Raw genomic sequence first — 21,857 nt, 5'->3', positions numbered from 1 at the left:
CAAACGTAATCAGAGTTTGTACACAAAAAATATATGCTACCGATAAGATCTGTACAAAGTTTCATAACAATCAGTTAAAATGCAGAGAAGTTACTAATTTTGTCCAGCTAGATTTGCGTTTTTGCACACTGTGGGTCAGTGGTCGTCAGCACTCGCTGAATTGGATTACGGGTACCTATGCAGTGCATCGTAATATGCCCGGTCGTGCAGAAGGAAGAAAGAGAGAGCGTACCTGCAAGCAGGCATAGTGCAGTAAGGGATTCTAGACCCAGGGTGCACTGTGCTGATGACCGCTGCTCTTGGTTATCCTAATGGTTAAGAAAACGGAGTGCCATGAAATGGTGTTTCCTTCAAATGTGAGCTCTGCTGGACATATTTTCACTGAGGGACACCAAGACCCAAGGGGCTTTCATAGCACAATCAAAATTACCCCATGCCTATCTGTGTGTCCCACACTCCACATGAATATATAAATTGAAGTTAAAACTTTTTTTTTTCAAATTTCTACAAATAATATAATTATTACTTTAATAAATTATGTTCAGGTCACGATTTTTCCTTTGTTTTGCTTCACTAATGTCCTTATCACTGCATAAATTAATAATATTGAAGTGCTAGTTTGGTTAATCTTTACAGAAGTTTAACTTTGTCTTGTTCTGTTTCGCATCTAGGTATTTCGCAAACAGAATAATACTAATTAATGGCATTTATGAATTAAACAATGATGTCGTTCTAGCAATCTTATTATTAATGTAGACAGAACATCATGTTTATTCTTTAGTAATAATGTTAATTTTACATATCGAGTATTTCAATGACATGATTTTAATCTTAAATCATCCTTACTTGCTTACTTACTGAGAAATGGCTTTTAAGGAACATGCAGGTTCATTGCCGCCCTCACATAATCCCGCCATCGGTCCCTATCCTGTGCAAGACTTTGCTGTGATCGTGCCAGAGAATCAGTCCCATTCCGAGGCTTTTTGTATGGATTCGTAAGAAGCTGTTTTTTTACGGTGATGGGTTTTAGCTCTTCGTCCAGCCCCCAATCTGGAGGACCATCCCTTATCGACTGTCCATGAGTGCTTATTCAATATATTCGCAGCTACCCTCCATATCTGGAGGCTGTCTCCTCTATCCGCAACCTGAGGACTCGCCATGCCGTAGTGATAGGGACCCACAATACATGGCTTAAATCATCCTGCAAGACTAAATTTCTTGGTGTCATGTTCGATAAGGGTCTTAGTTGGTCTTTTCATAATGGTGACAATTATAATGATTTAGACTCAAAAAGGGGGACAAAGGCTAATTGGGATTTCTCGGTCTGTGATCGGGTCAAAAACCCTGATGAAAGTGATATTTAACCCTTGCGGTGAATTTCGGTGAAGTCCGGAGGGTCTAATTAAATCCACTCCCCTCACCTCCACACTGGGGCCCCCCGGGGATCTTTTAAGATGCGAAAGAGAGAGTGGAGTGCGGACAGCAATGGGAAGCTGAGTCTTTCTCCGGTAAAAGATTCCAGACATAAACTATCCCCCCAATCAGATGTCCGGGAGGGGGATACTGGGGAAGGACATATCATGGCCCAAGCCAACGTACAGGAAGAAAGATCGACGAATGCAGCCACACAAGCTCCCGAAGTGATCCAGAAGATCCACGCAGCCACACAGACAGAAGAATCCAGCATTTCTGAAGGTACACTAATGGTTTACATCAAGCTGTAGTAATATTTCAAAGTAGGGAAGAAGTAACTAAATACAATACATATTTAGAAAATAAATTACCCACTCCTCTGTCTTTTAAACTGCAGAATGATTCTCCCATTTTGGTTGTCAAATCGTCTATGACGACATCGTAAAATCGAAATTGTTGTGACAGTTCCTTAATAAAGAGTTTTCAGTTTCAAAACTGCCGACTCTGACATTAGCTTTTGGCCTATAGAGTTTCTCACAAATGCCTTTACCCTCTTTAGAATAGAGAGGAAGTGGTGGTAGGAATTGTTAATGCAAGTTCACATACTTTGACAACTGCAGAGTAGGCCGCCTCTAGTTAATCTTCCTTACTAAATTTCAACAACTCACTCACGCACCCAAAGATAATACAATATAATGGATTTTGAAACTTTTAACTTGTTGTGCTGTAAAAATAGTAAAACGTGACTTATCAGGTTCTTTCCCTATGGTATTCATATGACATGACACGATATATCGTCGCCTGAATGCAAGAACTAGGCAACTCGAAATTTGCTTTTTTTAGTTACCTCTTTTATAGCATAGCAAAAATCGCACAAAATGTAATCCAGGATCTAGGTAACTGATCGAACGATACCAGCGACATCTATTTTCCAATATAACAAATAGGTAAAAGAAAACGAGACATATTCCTTAGTGCAATAAATAAGTAAATAGGCGATGTCACAAAATATGAAAAATCAAGTTACCTAGTTCTTGCATTCAGGCGACGATATGATACAATATGATATATGATACGATTCTTGCATTTCACTTTTCCTCCTCCAGTGTCCTATGTCTTTCTTGAATTCTAATTATTATCTTCGTATACCCCGTTTTTTCCACATATTGCCCTTTTTCTACTTGTATTCACGCTGTTCTCCTTGTATTCAACAAGTTTGCTTTGCTTTGGATTTGTTCCCCTTGTACTCCTGAATTTTACAATGTTAAATTAGAACATAGTAATGTGAACAAAGTAAAATATTTGAGGAAAGGGCACTTCAAAATTTGCAATGTAGTTATGATGTTCAATGTTATATTAATTTTGCTTTACTTAACAGATTCGATGGAGACTAAGAGCCCGATTGTCATCCGGACGGCTCTAGAGAAGGCGACCACCAACTACAGCAGTACCGGTATCAACTTAGATGAAGACGATGGAGGCTCTTCATCTGGACCGGCATGGCAGGGAAAATCATGACAGAAGCAGCAACTCAGACCAGCTGCCAGAACTTGTACGTGGAGCTTGTACTTATTGTGCTGACGCAGGCATCCATACAAATAATGGAATCTAGCATTTCTGAAGGTACAGTCATTGTTTACATCAGTAATATTTCAAAGTAGGTAAGCAGTAAATAAATACACCCCATAGAGAACAAATGCTTAGGGTTGTCTCTACATTCGAAGTAACCGGTACTAATTGCTTCATCTTTGATTGATTTACTTTTATGATTCAGTTATTGTTAATATTTTGATGAGGTACATGTTCTCATGTTACTGTCTATCCAAGTTATTATGTTGCAGGGATATCACATGACAGTTACTTACTTAACGTGACCCTTATCTTTAAATTATTTTAAACAGTTGTATAGGCTCCATGCATATAGCAATGTGCTGCTACAGGCGGACACTACGAGAACTACTTGTAGGCTTGTCTTCAACAGCTGTGTGTGATCTGTGTTGACAGCCGACTGCTGGAAGATTCGAGTAGGAGTGATTTTATATGCATTTATTTAATCTTTCATAAAGTGTTGCCTTTAGATTGCTATTTTAAAAATGTCAAAGCGGTCCAACAAAATTATGTGCTGTGTTTTTAGCTGTAACAATAGATATTGTAATACAGAGCAAAATGTGAGGTTTTATATATTTTTCCATCACGACCCCACGAAATGGATTTGAAAAGACGATGGATAATAGCAGTAAATCGGAAAGAGTGAGCTTAAATTAAGTATTTGGGATTTAAGTATTTTAATTAATACCTAATTAAGTTTTTACAGAACTTATCGTAATCAAGGATTTTACAATAAACTAACAGTAACTATTGCATGCAAATAATTATGTTAATGTTATACTTACAAAATAAGCAGCTGTAGGCCATATTTTTAAACACATCATAATAGTAGGGCGCATTATATTCAGTAATTATAGCAAAGTCTTTATGATAGCCTGTATTATATAATTACAGAAATAGTCCTATATGACAAATACGGAAACATAGTATCATTACATACATATTTTACAATTACAGAATCATATTATGAATATAGAAGGAATTACATATACAGAAAAATAATATAAATAAAAGTACATTACAATATTGTAATAGTCCTAAAGATATAACATTACGAAGACATAAACAAAAAATAATTTATATCATTACAACAGAAATTACAAAACATTTAATAGAAACCAAAGCTACATTTTATTAAATCTATTTGAAGTGATTTTCTAAATATCATCTGCCTTTATAGTTTTGCCAAACATTAAAAAATATGTTTACATTAATATGTCACATTTACACAAATTATTTTTATAGGGCAGACGGCACTTTATGGACACCTTCCAAATCATCTAGAATCTGTAGCGAACATTTCATAGGAGGGTGTAAATCTCAAAATCCTGCTAGTCCAGCATATGTTCCAAGCATCTTTCCTGAATGTTACAAAAGGAAGTCAACAGGAACAGACTCTCTCAACAGATTTAAAAGACTGAAGAAAAGAACTGAAATAATTTCACAGCCGGATACATCAGACCTTTTGGAAAATAGTGGATCTATCCTAGTTACCACCAAAACTGATGCCCAAACTCAGACAGATAGAAATTATGACAAAGAAAGCAATTTTGAATTCAGTTGTGTGCTGGATGGAAACAATGTCAGCACACAAGCATGCATATCAGCCTTCCACGCATTATATGCCAAACCTAAGTGTTCAAGTAAACTGTCTGGGCCTGACTCCCCATATGAAAAAAGAGGATTTTTTGGTTATAGTTCAATTTCTGATGAATCACAATTAAATGTCCTGGCTGGTGTTAACACAGAAATTTTAAATTTATTTTTGAACTTACTGTCAGACAGTACCCAGCGTAAAATTAGTAAAGAAAATAAATTTTTAATATTCTTAATGAAAATGAAGTTAACCTTGCCATTTGCTGCCCTTGCTGTAATTTTCAATGTTCACCGTAGTACTATTTCTAGAATATTCCAATCTGTTTTACCTACACTTGCACAAGCAACTAAAAACTTTGTTTTCTGGCCCAGCAAAGATACTATTAATGCAACATTGCCTACTGTGTTTAAAGATAATTATCCGAACTGTAGAGCTATTATTGACTGCACTGAAATTAAAACAGAACAACCTCCTGAAATCAGTCAGCGTGTATATATGTACTCTAATTATAAGTCTGCATATACTGCAAAAGTTCTTATTGGAATTGCGCCTTGTGGTATGGTAACATTTATTTCCAAATGTTATGGAGGTAGAGCCAGTGACAGTTTTATCACAAATGACTGTGAAATTTTGAAACTGATAGAACCAGGAGATCAAATTATGGCAGATAAAGGTTTTCCCGGAATAAAAACTGTATTGGAGGAGAGCAATGCAATTTTGGTAATGCCACCCTTTATGAATGAAGGTCACTTAACACCTGATCAAGTTGATGATACTTATAATATTGCTAGTGTGTGGATCCACGTTGAACGCTGCATTCAAAAAGTGAAAGTGTATAATATACTTCAAAAATGTCCAAGTGAACTATTACATTGTATTGATGACATTGTACACATGTGTTGTGTTATGACTAATGTACAGCCTCCATTGATTTCTGAAGATCATTATTAGAACGGTATGCCAGTTCCTTTAAATAGTGTGTGAAGTAAAACTGTTGCAACTTTTCAATACAGCCATTCAGGAACATATCATTTCTTTGAATTTCTATAAGAATGGAAATATGATTCTCTGTATAAATGAAAAAATCACAGAGATCAACGCCACTACAGTACATCAGCAGTTGACACTGAGTGAAATATGTATGACTTTGTTTTAGTTCCAAATTTCCTTGTGAATTTTTTATAATATAGGATACATTAATGTCCCCATTCTCACCTACAATGGGTTTTTCTTTATATGAAATAGGACATTTAATTTCTAATACTCTTTCTGGCTTACCATTCATCATTACTATCCCATCAGGACTAGCACACAACCAAGGTTGAGTTAAATGAATGATAAGACCACGACCAGCAACTGTTCTGTCATATGAATTTGTGTATTTGTCAAGTGCAGTTTTTTCTAATTTACTTCCAAAAGTTACATTCCTAAGATCCCTACCATGAAGCAATTTTGGGTTCATGAGGGTATTTACCAGCTTCTCATGATCTTTTTTTCTAGTTTTAATTGAATGTGCCCTACTCGCAGAAATCCTATTTTTCTTTCTGTGAACCATAAGTCTGATTTTGATTGATGCAAGGTTTTTACACAAATTTCAGTTGCTCTGGTCTTATCAATTAGGACATGATTGTCATAAAAATCATTTTCTAATGCAGAAATGTTGCTACTACATTCATTAATTATTATAGGCCTAGTTTCTTGTTTCATTAATAATGTTGTGATTAGCCTTTTACATGCATTATTCTCAACAATAGCTGTGATATCTGTTATTAAATGTCCCAGCAGTTCATTGACAACTTTAAGTGATTCTGATTTTTTCTCTTCATTTAAAATTTTTGTCAGTATACATGGAGTTTTCAGTGCAGGAATTTCAATTGCTTCAACTTCAAGCCTCTGCTTTTTTTTGGGAAAAAATTCTTCTAATCTCTTCCCCTTGCTATATTTCTCTTTCCACGCATTTGAGATATGGGGTCGACACCATTCGCAGGGTTGATCAGTTCGCGAAGTGATGCTTTCGGAGTTAACTGCATAAACAACAGCGGAAATGTGTTTACACTTTCCTGACGATCCAGCAAGACATTCGCAGGAACTATTAGTCGCTTCTCTAGCAGCATTAACCTACGATAACATGAGGTCGTCTTTTTAAGTCAGCATCGTTTAATGTATAAATTAACATCAATCATAAATAGTAATACATAAATAACTACGTTACCTCTATGGTGACATGATAAGGTTTCAGGCTAACTGATGTCTGTCTTATTACATTTGCAGTTATTACACTCTTGCAAATTCCAGCGAAATATTTTTCTTGTAAATTTAATACATGACCACTTTCTGCAAGTAAACGACCTTTCTTAGAAGAATTTGGCCGATTATTGTCATAGAAAATACTTTGAAATCCCACTGTTATTATTAAATCTGCCATGGCAATACACTGTGAGATGACAGCTGATGCTCGCGCGGTAACACGCAAGAACTTACAATTTTTGCCACTCAGAGCGCGGCAGTGCATTTCTCCCTGCCACGCACGGAGCCTATAATACTACGCAAAGTTCCAATTCTGTACAGCGAGTATTTGCAGAGAAGAGCCTAATAGCTCATCCACTAGCCCTTACAGAGAGGAGTGGGGCAAAGCGGGATGTGACATAACCTTTCAGCGGAGCAGTACCTATTTATCCTAGGCATTACAAAGATTTAAACTCAGAATTACACTGCCTTTTAGGTGGACTTGGAACAACTGATAAGAAGCTCGCAGCATCCATGGGTCCCATACCAGTGCCATCATTCGAAAAAGAAGAAGAAAACGAGGAAGTTTCCATGTTTGGACTGTCAGTCATCAAAGAAGAAGATAAGAGAAGGGCGAAGGATGGCTGCTGTCCCTGTCTAAAGAATGTATTTCGTAGGTTTCGTCATCTTTTTAGACTTAAGTATTTACAAATTGTATGTCTAAGAGCCAGTTTCAGATAGATCGCCCTCGCGTGTTTCCTTCCCCACTTGTTCATAGTTATGCAATTCTGTTACAGTAATAGTACATTATGTGCAGTCCTTAATGTTACTAACCATTAAAACTTTCGTTTTGTTTGGTGGCCCTTTTCTTTATTTGCTAAAATATGTCTGACTCTCACGCTCTGTCCCTTGGCTCCACTCAATATGGCGATAATTAAGCGCGTGTAGTAGCATTTTCCATTTAATTCTTTTGTATCCCAATAGGCACATCATGCTTAAAAATGTTTGGATATGTAATATTATGAATTAATCATTTTTATGGCCATGCAACAGAAGAGGAGTGTACTTTTTTTTCTTGGTGCGTATTTTTTTCACACTTCCGTCCCGAGAAATCTCTTTCCCTCTAGCTGGCACTAGAGTGCACTGAAAGTAATGTGTGAACGGCAACAGACTTACTGCAAGCTAAGCTCATGCAAGCAAATCTTTGTTTTCTTCAATGTAGTTAGTAATTACAAATGTTCTAGAATTTTTAAAGATTATGTGGTACTTTGTCTGAAACTAGATTAACAACGCTGTCCTAGCTCGCCATTTAATAAGGAAACATGATAAAAAGTTCGAAATATTTTTTTCTAAACTCTATGTTTGGCGGTAAAATCATTACCACTGAACCAAGCCGAACAATCGAGTGCTCAGACTAACAAGGTTCTATCTTCTGTTTTGTAAATTTTACCGGAGAGAATTTTTAAAGCTTGTTTAGAAATAAAATAAAAATGGAAAACATTTCTAATCATCACTCTGGTCTGTTAACTTCGTAATGACTTGTTTATTATTTCGAGAACCTAAAATGTTCGGAATAATATTATTTTATATAGTACTGAGTTGAAGGCTAGATGTGCGTTAGAAGTAACTTTAGTACGTGTTTAACTTTTGATTCTTTTTCAAACTTCGCTTTTATGATTTATTTATTGTTAATAGTTAGATGACGTATATGAGGTGCTCAGTTCTAAAGTGGATCAAGTCCATTGCATATAGTTTTGAGATAATTTGACTTAAAGTTAACTTGCTCTAGTGAATTATCTAATTTGACTAGCAATAATTTTATTGTCCAACATTGCTTTAGAGATATCAACTTAAATATAGGAAATGAAGTATCAGCTGCAAAGTTGTTTGTTAGCTCTTAATCATATTTTGAGAAAGAAAAAGTGGACTTGATCCATTTTAGCTCTGAATGTTTTTCATCATGAAGATGAATCAACTAGGAACAATGGCAAAATGTGTGAATAATGGAATTGTTATTGGTTCTTTGCAAGAAAATCAACGAGTCTGTTCTTCCACAACTCAGCTCATCTTTAATCGACATAGAAGGGCACATCGTCATCCGAGAGCATAATCATTTTGGTAGACCATCGACCTTGTGACTGCTTCTGTCCGCAAGTTTTTGAAGTGGTTTTGGGCCACTGGTTCCTCTAGTTGGACGAATCATAAAAGATACATCATATCTGTCTTCATCGCTATGGTCTGCCCTTGGTGCTGTCTCACAAATTTAGTATGTGGATAAGACATGGACACTTTCTAAAAATCTATCAGTGTGCTCAAAGTAGTTTTAACCTGCAGAGTTCAACGTTCTATTCGCTCGCACCTCATTCACCTTATTTCTAACCACTTAATTGATTTGCCGTCATGGATCTTCTTTCTGTTGACCATGATTTTCCCAAGTTTTTTTGCAGTTAAATATCTGGTGTAGTACTTCGATTACATTCAAGGGATTCCTAATCTTCGCATTCTTTATCACTTCAACTCAGTCTTGAGGTGTAAGAATTTATTTATTTTAATGAAACTTTGAATTTTTTCCCCCCCATTGTTAATTTATATGTTGTAAATCTAGAATTACATATTGTAAATGTGTACAAAAAATTACACAAACACAAAATACGGAATATATAACAATAGAAATAGAATAAAATAAATAATACATCAAATAAAAGGAGATCACAATAATATTAATAATGAGAGGATATTTTCGTGAGCTTGACTCTATGACACCAAAATGTCGGTCATTAGGTGGAAATGAGTGGTGATAAGAGGAATTTTTGGTAATTTGTGTCTATCTTTTTTTATTTGTTTATTTTACGACGCTTTATCAACTGCGATGGTTATCTAGGGTCTGAGAGAAATGAAAGTGGTAATGTAGCAGACAGCTTTATGTTTCCATTTTGTCCTGTACATAAGTTTGAGTAGAGATTTACGAATATGATTTTTGGCTTTATGTTTGATGTGTTTCACGAGGTCGGCCGCTACCCCTTGGGATACTCTGCCATCTTCGGTTTCATTTCACACGTACATGTAACCATTCTGATTGTTTAGTGAGTGGATACCGAAATTGTATATGTACATTTTCTATTGTAATACACTAAGGATGTCGTCAATTAGGGTACTGGAGTGCTACTTTTACGTCAAACGTGGGAACATAGCACGTTTCTGAACTGTAGCTTCATCAGTTTTAAGTATATTTATAACTTGATTAGCTTTGAGCAGGTGCAAATTTTTCTAGGCCTGTAACTTTTCACGCACATCAGGATCACTTTCGGCTTGTATGTGAAGTTCCATTTGGTCACGTGGACTACATGTATTCTTAGCAGGAGGTTTAAAATGTAAGTTAAATTTGTATGAAAAGATACCGTATGATAGTAAAACTTCTGCTTCTGAGACTCTTTGTATTCACACTCACAATTTATACAGTACAAATCCCACATTTCTCTCATATTCAAATTTGTTTTGAAATACTTTCTGTCATGATTATTTTTCCTGCGGTAATGGTTCTGAAAGGCCAAACAAGATTTTGTATGTGTCACTATGTCCGAATCATCAATTTTATTGCTGAGGGTCCTTTTCACCTGAAATCTAAAATACCATGGACCTGAGGTTTTGAATGTGTCGGTAAATTCCATCAAGGTTAACTTGAATATCAAGATGATACTAGAATGGCAAAAGCCTCTTCTGAATCAGAATCCATCTTCAAATTAAAAATTTATAAGATAGAAATACGTAATTGGCGCAACGCTTTAATGACTTGATTAACTATGGCTCGGAAATTTCTGGACAAATATTCTGAGGCAAAGGTGACTGCTGCCATTTACTGGCGAACTTTTGAAATTAGAACCTGTTTTGTTTGTTTGTTACATTTTAAAATAATTCATGATAAAGTTTGAACAAACATAATTCAGTGGCGGCTCGTGACGTAAAAAGTACGTGAAGCAGTGTTAGGTCGATTTTTAATTTTATAACAACATAAATCATGTACATAAGCCTAAGTATATTAAGTGCCGGTTTATTAAAAATACGTGACATTGATGTGATGTGATGATGATGATGATGATGATAGGCCTAGTAATAATAAAATAATAAAAAATTAACAGTAATACGTAATCATACCTATTTTTTTGAAGACAAGTTGAGTCCTTCTGTTCTTCATGGCAGCGAATTTATCAGTCACATCATCGTAGAAAGGTTGATTCTTCATAATTTTGTTCACAATTTCCTTCTGCATGGAAATATTTGCGAGTGACGAGAGTCTTTGTTGTGACATGGAACTACGCAAATAGTTTTTAATTCGATTCAAGGAAGAAAAACTTCCTTCCGCGGACACACTTGTTGATGGTACTGTCATAATTAGTGAAAGTAGCTTATACGTTTCACTAAAGACATCTTTGTGAACTTCATTTTCCCGCAATAATTTAACAACATTTTGAATGGGGATATTTTTGTACTGACTGTCAGAGTAAAGCAACTCAAGTTCGGCTTTAAGACGCGACATTCTTGGGAACAATGCTGGATAATGTTCATGTAATGAGTTTAGCTCACTATTCGGAAACTTTTTTTGAATACACTTCGAATTTTGAAGTATCAATCAAAGCAACAAATTTGAGTTTGTTTATATCTTGAAACCTGATATTCATCTGCATTAGAATGTTATCAATTATTTCGTAATATAATATCTTATAACTATCATACAATTGCTCATTTGTTAGATTCTTGTACTTTCTTGCAGAGATGTCACCATTTTCATGCGCCATTTCAAATATTTTTGCAAAAGAATCCTCACTTCTTTTGCTGCTGACAACACTGCACGTGTTTTGTATTGCTGCAGTGCAATACGCGATATCTAAGAACTTCTTTTGTAGAATATCAAAAAGGATAGTAGTAAGCTCAAAAAGATAATGAAACACAAAGCAAAAAAATGCATATTCAAAATCATTCATGTTATTTAAATATCCCTCTGAAAGACGCACTGCAGTCTCATCAGATTCTGGGTCTTCCATTATTTCTTCAAATACAGATTTCATATTATCCCAGTTTTCAACAATTACTCGGAGAAGTCTGGAATTGGAGGACCAACGTGTATCTACCACTATAGGTATACGTCTTCCTACACTTGTATCCAGTAAGTAAGTTCTCTTAGCAGAGTGGTGGAAGAATGGTGGTATTCCGCTTATGTTAGAAAAAAATATCCGACACTTTTGTATTTGTTTGCAACTCTGTTTCAGAACAAGGTTCAGGCGATGATCTAAGCAGTGTACAAAAATAGCTTGGGGGGGCCACGTCTTTAACTTTCTTCTGCAGGCCATTTAAATGGCCAACCATTACACTAGCTCCATCATAGCACTGGCCAACTGCTCTAAAACTGAGTCAACCAGCTGGAATAATGTTTCTGATGACCAATTTGAACTCACATCGTAAAATCCTAAGAATCGTTCTACTAGTTCAGCATCTGAATTTAGCAATCTTATTATGATGCAGCACTGTGACTTTTGAGCAATATCGGTTGTGTCATCGATTTGTACAGAAAAGAAATCTGATTCCTTTATCTCAGTTCTTACATGTCATCTATCAGTTCAGAAATGCATTCTATAACTTCATTTTGAATTGTTTTAGATTCACTACTAAAAACATGTTTGATTTTTGAATAGTGATCTTGAATTTCCTGGGAACTTCTTGAAATTAATAGATTAAGGAGTTCTTTAAAATTGCTGCGATTCAAAGAAGTAACGCTTTCATCGTGGCCACGAAAGGCCAGCTCTTGTTTACTCAAATACAGAACTGTATCAATAACAATATGCATGATGAGTCTGTTTAATCTGACAGTTCCATTGAACTGTGTGATGTAAAACCTAGAACTTTCATGCAGAACATCGGCAATTGTGTTAAGATTTTTTTCAAGCCGCTAGAGTCCTAGCGCACATTTTAGGTGTTCCGCCGAATCTGCATGCTTGCGAAGCCTACGGGATATATTGAAAAAATCTGAGAATCCTACCTTATTCCAATTGTGTTTATTGACGCCAAGGAGAAGGCATGGCCAGCAGAATAATTTATTTAAACATGCACTCCCACACAGCCATGAATTATCACTATACCAAGCATTGTTGAAGTGTTTAGTGTAACTTTTTCCAGTAGATGGATTTACTTTATTTTTGTTTATATCCAGTACAGGAGTCGGCCTTCCTTTAACCAACACATCCTTCTTATCTTCATCAGTCCAAAGAGAAAACTGAGTTTCTAAAACACTACACACAATATCGTTGTGTGGTTCCATGTCACAAGTATTACACAGTTTCCATTTACTGATAATATAAACAGCACTAAATTCCTAAAGCACACTGATTCTATGAATATTACTCTTAAATTAAAAATAATATCTAATGTAGGCCTAATAAGAACAGTCGAGAAACTAATGACCTAATCACAATGCGATCTTTATGCACACTCGCTCACGTAACCGCGGAAAAATTTAACTTTGTATATAGGCTACAGTAGTACAATGCTAACAACATAACCAAGTTTTTTTTTCAATTCCTCTTATATTATATTTTCACTCTCCTCAAGACTCGTGCTTGCTGCAAACCAGTTTTAAAAAGTACGAACATATTAACTTATTATATACTTCCTATGGGCGAAATTAATTGTACGCTTTTAAATTTCTGTAATTTTCATTGTTAGAGTTGGGTACTCTGATTTGTCCCCTTGTCGTTGATTGGCAGAACGTTGTGAATTCGTCTCTTTTACTATTTCACGTCTGTACAAAGCCATGATCCTAACTGTTGTTGGGGGGGCGAGGGGTTTAGGCTCGTTTCCATGGTAACCACAGCTGAGTGAAACACTAACAGGATAAGAATGGAGCTCGCTTCACCAGCGCAGAACTTAAACGTATCGGAGTCTTGTTGCTACGAAGCAAGCGAAATAGAAAGTCGCAATGCAAAAAGTGGATTCACCGGCACTACGTTCGTTAATTCTTCAGTGTGGCGCGATTTTTGAATGTATATAAACATAAATATCATATAAAATAAGTCGCATTGTGATGTACAGTGAACCTAAAGTGAACTTTTTAATTTTTTTAAATTTCTATGTGAAGTTGTGCTTCACTTGATTCACCTGAAAAGCCGCCTCTGACATAATTCAAAAGTAGTGTCTGTACTGTACTTTTATCTATTGAAAATTGAAGTTTATGTAGTCATATCAAGGCAAATTATATTAGGTAAAATGTTAATTGTTATAATAATTTATTCAAACTACAACCAATGTTAAAGAGGAACGAACAAAAATTTCGAATGTTATAAATTTTGATAAACAGTTTGGTTCTTGAAAAGGCCAGTTTCGTGGCCTATGTTACCGTAATAAATATATACTTATTTTTTAAGAATAACTGTAAGAATACATTTTTAACGATCTGGCATTTTTTCCGACCCCTTTCAAAGGTTGGGCATAAAACCTTAAAAAAAAAAAAAGCATATTTCACCTATTCCAAGAACCTAAAATGGTCTTTTTAAAAACCTAAAAATCCGGGCCCTACACATTAATAAGTTACTTCGTTTTCCTGTAGTAATATTTCTCTTACAATTTTTTATTGAATTTCACTTTTCATTAACAATACTGAATGCTTTATAGCCGTGGGTCGGTAGTAGCCAAAGCTGCGCTTATGTTTAAACCTAAATCCTAAAGCGCAATGAAACGTTAAAGTGGTCGATCAAGTCTTTTTAGTAGTAGTGGTTGATTGATGTTTCGAAAAGTAAAAAGTTAAATTGGTAAATACGTAGTACATCACTTCTATTTTTTAGGAAATCCCTGTTGTATTTTTGGTCTACAGAAAATACTCGTCTTTATGAAAAACACACTCCCGCCACTCCATTACAACAACGCATTATATTTTCCCTGGACCAAAGACACAATGCGGCATTGCTACGAAGTGACGCTGAAATGCTGTACATGTTAAATGAACTTAATGTGCGGTAACAGTAGAGTGTGTAAGTGCGTGTGCAGATGGTACAGTATAGGGCCGCAACAAGCGAGCGGCACTTTGTTCTATTCCTGGCTAGGCAGGCCTGCACCTTCGACAGGTAGGATAATTTATGTGATATATATTTGAAGATGTAGCGAGGCAAATCTCCACTGCTCTGATATCGGCCCAGTGCACAGAAGAAGTGTCACAAGTCTAACTCCCTTCTTCCTGACGTGAGTCAAGGATTTTAAATGATACACATAAGATCATGTTGATTTTATATTTTACTTTATTTGTAGCTGATTATTATTTCATATTTACATTGGGATTATGAAATTTGCGGTTACCTTGGAATAAGTTATATATTATTTGTGTTTTTCCAGCATTTACCACATTGACGTGGATCACTGTCATACCCACAGAAAGCTTGTTTAGCCAGGTGTGATACTAACAGAGAGGCGAAAGACCTAGCACGGTACATGAGAAGTGATGTGAAGGATGAACTAGGGTTTAAAAGGAGTCGAGTTGTGGTCCTTTAAATTGGTACTCTGCCTGGAGAAACTTCCCAAACATACACTCATAAGTAAGGCCAGGATTTATACACAAAGTCTCCAAATGTGCATAATAAAACAAGACATTTGCAAAAACAAGCAAAATCCAATTTAACTAGAGTTTACTACTATTGTAAAAAATGAGAACGATATACCAGGCATTTTGCACCAAGATCCAATATGTGCACTTCATTTCTTTGTTTACCTTACTTCATCTGGTTACAAAACACAGCCAACAGCATTTGAAGCTTATCTGTTGTCATAATTTGCTTCTTACAAGGAGATTTTTCAATGCTAAAACTTATCGTTTAACATCACGTGAAGTTACTGACAAAATGTTTGTGTACAAAGTGTGATATTGTAAGATTCAGGTTCACGCACACCACATTTTCTCGTTATTTTCTACGTTGAGCACAGTGCTGTAACCAAGGTATTTCGACAGTACCATGTCCAGTTTTGTCTTCACAGTGGTCCCTTGTGCGTGGGAAAGTTAACGTGTTCTGTTAGGATTCTACTACTTGGAATAATTTTCCAGGAGGCTTACGAACAGATTCACACAATCTGCACACATAATACAATATCACGCACCCGACAATCAGACTGCTGCCGTGCCAACAGAGAAAAGATGGTTATTGGTTTTTAAGTCAGGTACATAGGGGTGTTTGGAAATGCTTCTTGTTGCGCAGTACTGCAGAGGAACAAAGGCAGAGAGTAGTTGTTTGAGCTTCTCCATACCTACCCTTAATATAATATGCAAGGATGTTTTGCCATCGAGTAAAATTAACAAAAAAAAATAAACAATCCAAAATATAATACTTTTCCGAAGTATGCTAATTTGGGGCTTTCTGACAGAAAATCCTGAAAATTACTACACTGTATGCTCTACAGTCTTTTACATAGAAGAGCGCTTGAAATGTGCAAACATAGGGTAGAGTAGCATAAATCACATCACTTCCTAAATGGCACCACTACTAGTTTAAAACAAGTTACTGTAGTATTGTAGCATCTAGTGGTATTGTTACAATCTACCATATGAACGTCCACCATGTCACTTGATTTCTGCCACTTCTTTGTGCTAGCAACGTGGTGATAGAGTATTTAATATAATCGCTCAGGTGGATGTATATTTACCTAACATTTTGTAACTAAATAACGGATTTGTTTGCAAAGGAATCCATAATCTTAAGATGTTATTGGTTAAAAGAAATATTAAAGAATATTTAACTTAGTACGATTTTCGAACATGTGGTGATTATAGGCTAGAATGAAGGAAATAATAACTTATGACGTAGTTTCTTAATTCGCACCACTTTGTAGGTGCCTAATTCGCACCTGTACGATATGAGCAACTGTAGCAATTCTAGCCTTACAAAAGAAGGCCAAAAAATTTTAACTGAACGAGGAATGCAACAGGTGGGTGCAATATCAAGTGGTGAAAAGGGCGTTAATACAACAAGTGTATGTTGTACAAGCGCACCAGATATTTTGTGCCACCTATGAAAATTTTTAGACGTCAAACAGTGCATCCTACATTATCAGCTGGTATTCTTCTAGGATCGTTATTTGTTTGCTCTGATTCAGGTTACATCAACAGTGAACTATTTGTCGAAGAGCTCAAACATTTTATTTGCTACTCAAACCTGCCATAGAAAAACCTATACGAACCATTCCAAAAATTTAGAAGCTAGATTATGTCGGGAAAATGATGTGCTCCTATTTCAGCTTCCTCGTCATAATACTCAGAGGCCCAGCCTTTAGATGTTTCTATCTTCAAACCATTTCAGACAGCTAAATCATGAAGCAGTTCTTAGGTGGCTTCGAGATAATCGTGGAGAAAAGGTGACTCAGTTTACAGTTTGAACTACCTGGTGAAGCACATGGAAAAAGTGTAACAATAAAAAACGCATTCAGAAAGTTTAAATGTTAGGTAATTTATGCTCTATTTTTTCAATTTCATTTGAAGGTGCGTTATTCTCTTTCATTAATTTCAATAAACTTGTAATTTGCATTTATCACATTATTCATATTAAATATTGTTCAATATATTCAATATTAAAAGCTTTTCTTCATCCTGTTCCCTGCAGTTAATGAGGTGCGATTTAAGAAACCACAGGTGCTATTTAGGAAACTAGCTGCCTAAATGGCACCATTGACAAGTGTTTCGAAAATGTCATTCTACTTCAGAAATATTAAATCAAATTCAAGGATTCTTTTTTACATGAAAGGTAAATATTCTGGGAATGTATTTCTGTAAAGGAATGCAGAAAATAAAAATTGTATTGTTCAATAAAAATTATAAATGCTAAAGTGGTGCAATATATGCAAACTTACCCTATGTACATGTACAGAATATTTTTGCATGACTAGCCTATGAATCCTCACTCTATTAATATGACATTCAATGAAAGCCAGTGAATGCATGCTTAATGATCAAGTTCATTTTGCTATTTGCAGAAATACAGTTTATGAACTATGAAGCAGAAAAGGAACTCAGAGTTGAGAAGGAGAAGAAGAAGGAGACGAAGGCAGAGGAGAAGAATAGGAAGAAAAAGTATGGTATTTTCCTTAACCTACTTTGTTGTTTGTGTCTGAGGTGTAAACGTAGTGAATTCTAAATGTATGAGGTGTGGCAAGGTGTTGTGCGCGTATCCCACCAATATTCTCGTATTTTCCCTAATCTCCTCACGTTCCCCCTAGTCCTCCCGTAATCCCTTTCTTTGCCTCGTAATCCCTTTGTTCCCTTCGAATTCCTCATTTTCCCGTTACGTTTCCCTTTGTTCCTTATGTCTCCCGTGTTCTACTAGTATCCTCCATATTCCCCTCGTATTTTCCCTATTATCCTTGCATTCCCCCTATTCTTCCCGTAATCACATTCTTCTTCGAATTCGCCATGTTCTTTTGGAATTTCCCATGTTCTCCTTGCATTTCCCTTGTTCTCCTTGTATTTCCCATGTTCTCCTTGAATCTCCCGTGTTCTCGTATCTTTCGTATTCTCCTCGTATTTTCCTATTATCCTCGCATTCCACCTCCTCCCCTTGTTCGCCTCATAATCCCCAATTTGTTTTCGAATTTCCCATGTTCTCCTTGTATTTCCCATTTATGTCCTGTGTTCTCCTCGAATTCTACTCGTATCCTCCCAATTCTCCTCGAATTCTACTCGTATCCTCTCTATTCTCCTCTCATTGCCCCTAGTCTTCCCGTAATCCCCTTGTTCGCCTCTTAATAATCCCCTTGTTCTCTTCGAATTCCTCACGTACTCCGAATTTTCCATGTTTTCATTATATTTTCCTTGTTCTCCTGGTCTCTCCCATGTTCTCCTTGTATTTCCCTTGTTCTCCTTGTATCTCCCGTGTTCTCCTCGTATCCCCATATTCTCTTCATATCCCCCGTATTCTCCTCATATCCTCCATATTTTGCTCGCATTCCGCAATCCCCATGTTCGCCTTGTAATCCCCTTAATCTCTTCGAATTTCGCATGTTCTTCTTGTATTTCCCTTGTTCTCCTTTTCTCTCCCGGTTCTCCTTGTATCTTCCGTTTTCCCCCTATATTTTCTCTCTTCTCCTCGCATTCCCCTATTCTTCCCGTAATAACATTCTTCTCTTCGAATTTCCCATATTATTCTTGTAGTTCCTTTCTTCTCCTTGTATCTCCCGTGTTCTCCTTGTAGTCCCCGTATTCTTCTCATATCTCCGTATTCTCCTCGTATTTTTCCTATTATCTTCGCATTCCCCCTGTTCTTCCAGTAATTCTCTTGTTCGCCTCATAATCACCATGTTCTCTTCGAATTCTCCTTATTCTCTTTGTATTCCTCTTGTTTTCCTTTTATTTAACTTGTTCTCCTTATATTTTACTTGTTCTCCTTTGCTCTCCCAGATTCCTCGTAATCTCCTCGAATTTTCACTATTCTCCTCGCATTCTCCCTATTCTTCCCGTAATCCTCTTGTTCGCCACGTAATCACTATGTTCTCTTCGAATTTCCCTTCTTCTCCTTGTATACTTCGCACGAAAACATGACGACCTTCCCTCATACCCTTCACCAGGTAATTGCAGGCACGCGCAAGGGATAAACCCTTAGCCGAGTTGGCAATTCTTGAAGTCATTGTGATTTGCGAACGTTTTTCAAACTGTGTTCCATGAAATCGCGATTTTCAGCGAGACTATATTATCTTTGTAAATATACCTTAATTTATAATTACTAAAACAAAATTGGTATAAAAATGAACAAACTTATTTTAAAAACACTGTATATTTATATTTTCACTAACATGTTTTGCCTAAATAAACAAAGAAATGCAGAATTATAGCCTGTAATAAGTGTTAAATTCTCATGTTATTGAAGTTCCAGAATTTTATACTTAATTAAGGATGTTTCACTGGTAAAATTTTCGGAAACTGTGATCATTGAATAGCAATTTATATTCGGAATATGTATTATATGACTTCCTTGTGTTAAATTCTATCGTACCTTGTTTACATGTTTCGACCTTTTATGGGTCATCCTCAGAACTGGTCGTTGTTGGTCTTGGCGCCTCTTGTTTTGTTTCCTGTGAGGTTGTGTTCGTGTGGTGTAATGTAGCAATTTATAGTCCAAGAGAGTAAAATTAGATTTTATCCGCTTCGCCTTGGGTGATAATTTCCACGAGTGCATAAAATCTGTTTACTCTAGTGTGCTATACAATATTTTATTCATTACTGGTATGTAAATTTAATTTTAAATTGTAGTCTTTTCTTTGTAATGTATTGTTGGCGAAAAAGTTCATATATATTCATTTTAACTATCCTAATATGTTGTTGTCATGTAGAGAGTGATTTAAAAACATTTAATTCACTGCTGTAAGTTATAAAACTTTTAAGCACTGCTGTGAATAATGTCATTGTCTACGTTCCTAAGGACGGTGAAATAAAGACCAGTTTAGATACCAATCATGGATAAATGTATTCCTTTCACATCATTTTTTCATAACACGAAAATCATATTAAAGCACAAAAAAATATATTTGTTTCTCTGCCAGTTTAGTTGCTGATTCTATGCAAATTTTCTATAGGCCTAAGGATCATTATAAGATACGAAATAGGACTGAATTAATTAAGGGGGCATGTACACTTCTTATACCTTAAAATTCCGTTATGTAAAATATAGGCCTAATATAAAATTTAAATTTCTACACTAACTATTGAAGTTAATTCAGGTAAAACAACCTATATTAGTTTTTTTTAGTTATTTAACGACACTGTATCAATTACTAGGTTATTTAGTGTCGATGCGATTGGTGATAGCAAAATGGTATTTGGCGAGATGAGGCCGAGGATTCGCTATAAATTACCTGACATTCGCCTTACTGTTGAGAAAAACCTCAGAAAAACCCCAATCAGATAAATCAGCCAAAGCGGGAACTGAACCCATACCCGAGTGCAACTTCGGATCGGCAGTCAACTCAGCCAACTGAGCTACGCCAGTGGCTCTGTATTAGTTCTGAAGTTATGATTTTTAATGTAAAGTGCGGCATTGGCTACAATAGCTGTTGCGTGGAAAACGGCATGAGCTTTTTTTTCTTCTTCACACACTATATTCCTTAAAAACCCTTTTCCTGGTAATTCCGAAAGTGCTGGATAGAATTGAATGAAATTTTTTCTGCATTCTTAAAGATAATGTACAAATCAGGCCAGAATATTTCCGCAAGTTTATTTGCTGTTGGTGATATCTCTTTCGCGTACTGTTCACATATTGTTCGACGAAGTACATCACGCATAAAATCGTTTATCTTACCGAATTCTGTTTTAGTTTATTCCCTCTTTAGTTGGTGAAGCGTAATTCTTAATTTCTATGCCCCATATATATTTTTTTTTACCAACTCCGCCGGTGCATCCGATGTTAAGTGATTAAGATTTCTACTTATCAATCTGCCTCAATTTTCGATTACTCTATGGATAGAATTTCTAATGTTAGACACAATTTTAACACTTTGTTTTTAATAGCTACGCTCCTCTGCAAATAAGATATTCTGTTTTCTTCGATGGTGTTATTTGTTCTTGTCGTGTTCTTCAGGTGAAACAGGAGGCCTGACTGTGGATCATCTCCTCCAACACTCATTAATCATGGCCGGAATAAATTACACATATTGAAGTGCACAACGGTATAAAACAACACGTCGACAAATGTCTAAAAAGACACTGAGAACGGGTGAAACCCAACAGGTAGAGGCAATGACTGCTAAATTTGGCAATGCTGGGATCTATTGTATTTCTGCCACACGGCTAGGAGTTGAGTAGAGGATGGGGGTTTATGAGAGATTACCAATTCCAAGAAGAGAGGCCGTCATGTTTTTGAGGCAAGTATATTTCTCTTGTTCTCCTTGTATCTCCCGTGCTCTCCTCGTATTCCCTGTATTCTCCTCGTATTTTCCCTATTCTCCTCGCATTCCCCCCATTCTTTCCGTAGTCACCTTGTTCGCCTCATAATCCTCTTGTTCT

The 21,857-nt window shown here is 36.1% G+C and overlaps 1 protein-coding gene across 5 annotated transcripts in view; it reads left to right on the top strand.

Moving 5' to 3' along the window:
• Positions 1–1,608: 1,608 nt before the first annotated feature.
• The window catches only part of LOC138715537 (uncharacterized), a 36,625-nt gene continuing 16,376 nt past the window's right edge, over positions 1,609–21,857 (top strand). For 2 of the 5 annotated variants that reach the window (XR_011336396.1, XM_069848582.1), the window contains exons 1-4: positions 1,616–3,036; positions 7,341–7,517; positions 17,840–17,936; positions 21,433–21,715. Coding sequence is in view for 4 of the 5 variants with exons in the window: in XM_069848582.1 (XP_069704683.1) it covers positions 2,913–3,036; positions 7,341–7,517; positions 17,840–17,936; positions 21,433–21,436 (402 nt within the window). In the remaining variant the exon portion in view is untranslated. Of the gene's footprint in view, positions 3,037–7,340; positions 7,518–17,839; positions 17,937–21,432; positions 21,716–21,857 lie in introns of all 5 variants that reach the window. The other 3 variants (XM_069848581.1, XM_069848580.1, XM_069848579.1) reach the window with 2 other exon arrangements.

This window comes from Periplaneta americana, chromosome 15 (genome assembly GCF_040183065.1).
Source record: "Periplaneta americana isolate PAMFEO1 chromosome 15, P.americana_PAMFEO1_priV1, whole genome shotgun sequence".
NCBI classification, from domain to species: Eukaryota; Metazoa; Arthropoda; class Insecta; order Blattodea; family Blattidae; genus Periplaneta; species Periplaneta americana.
This window is presented reverse-complemented; position numbering and strand designations above follow the sequence as displayed.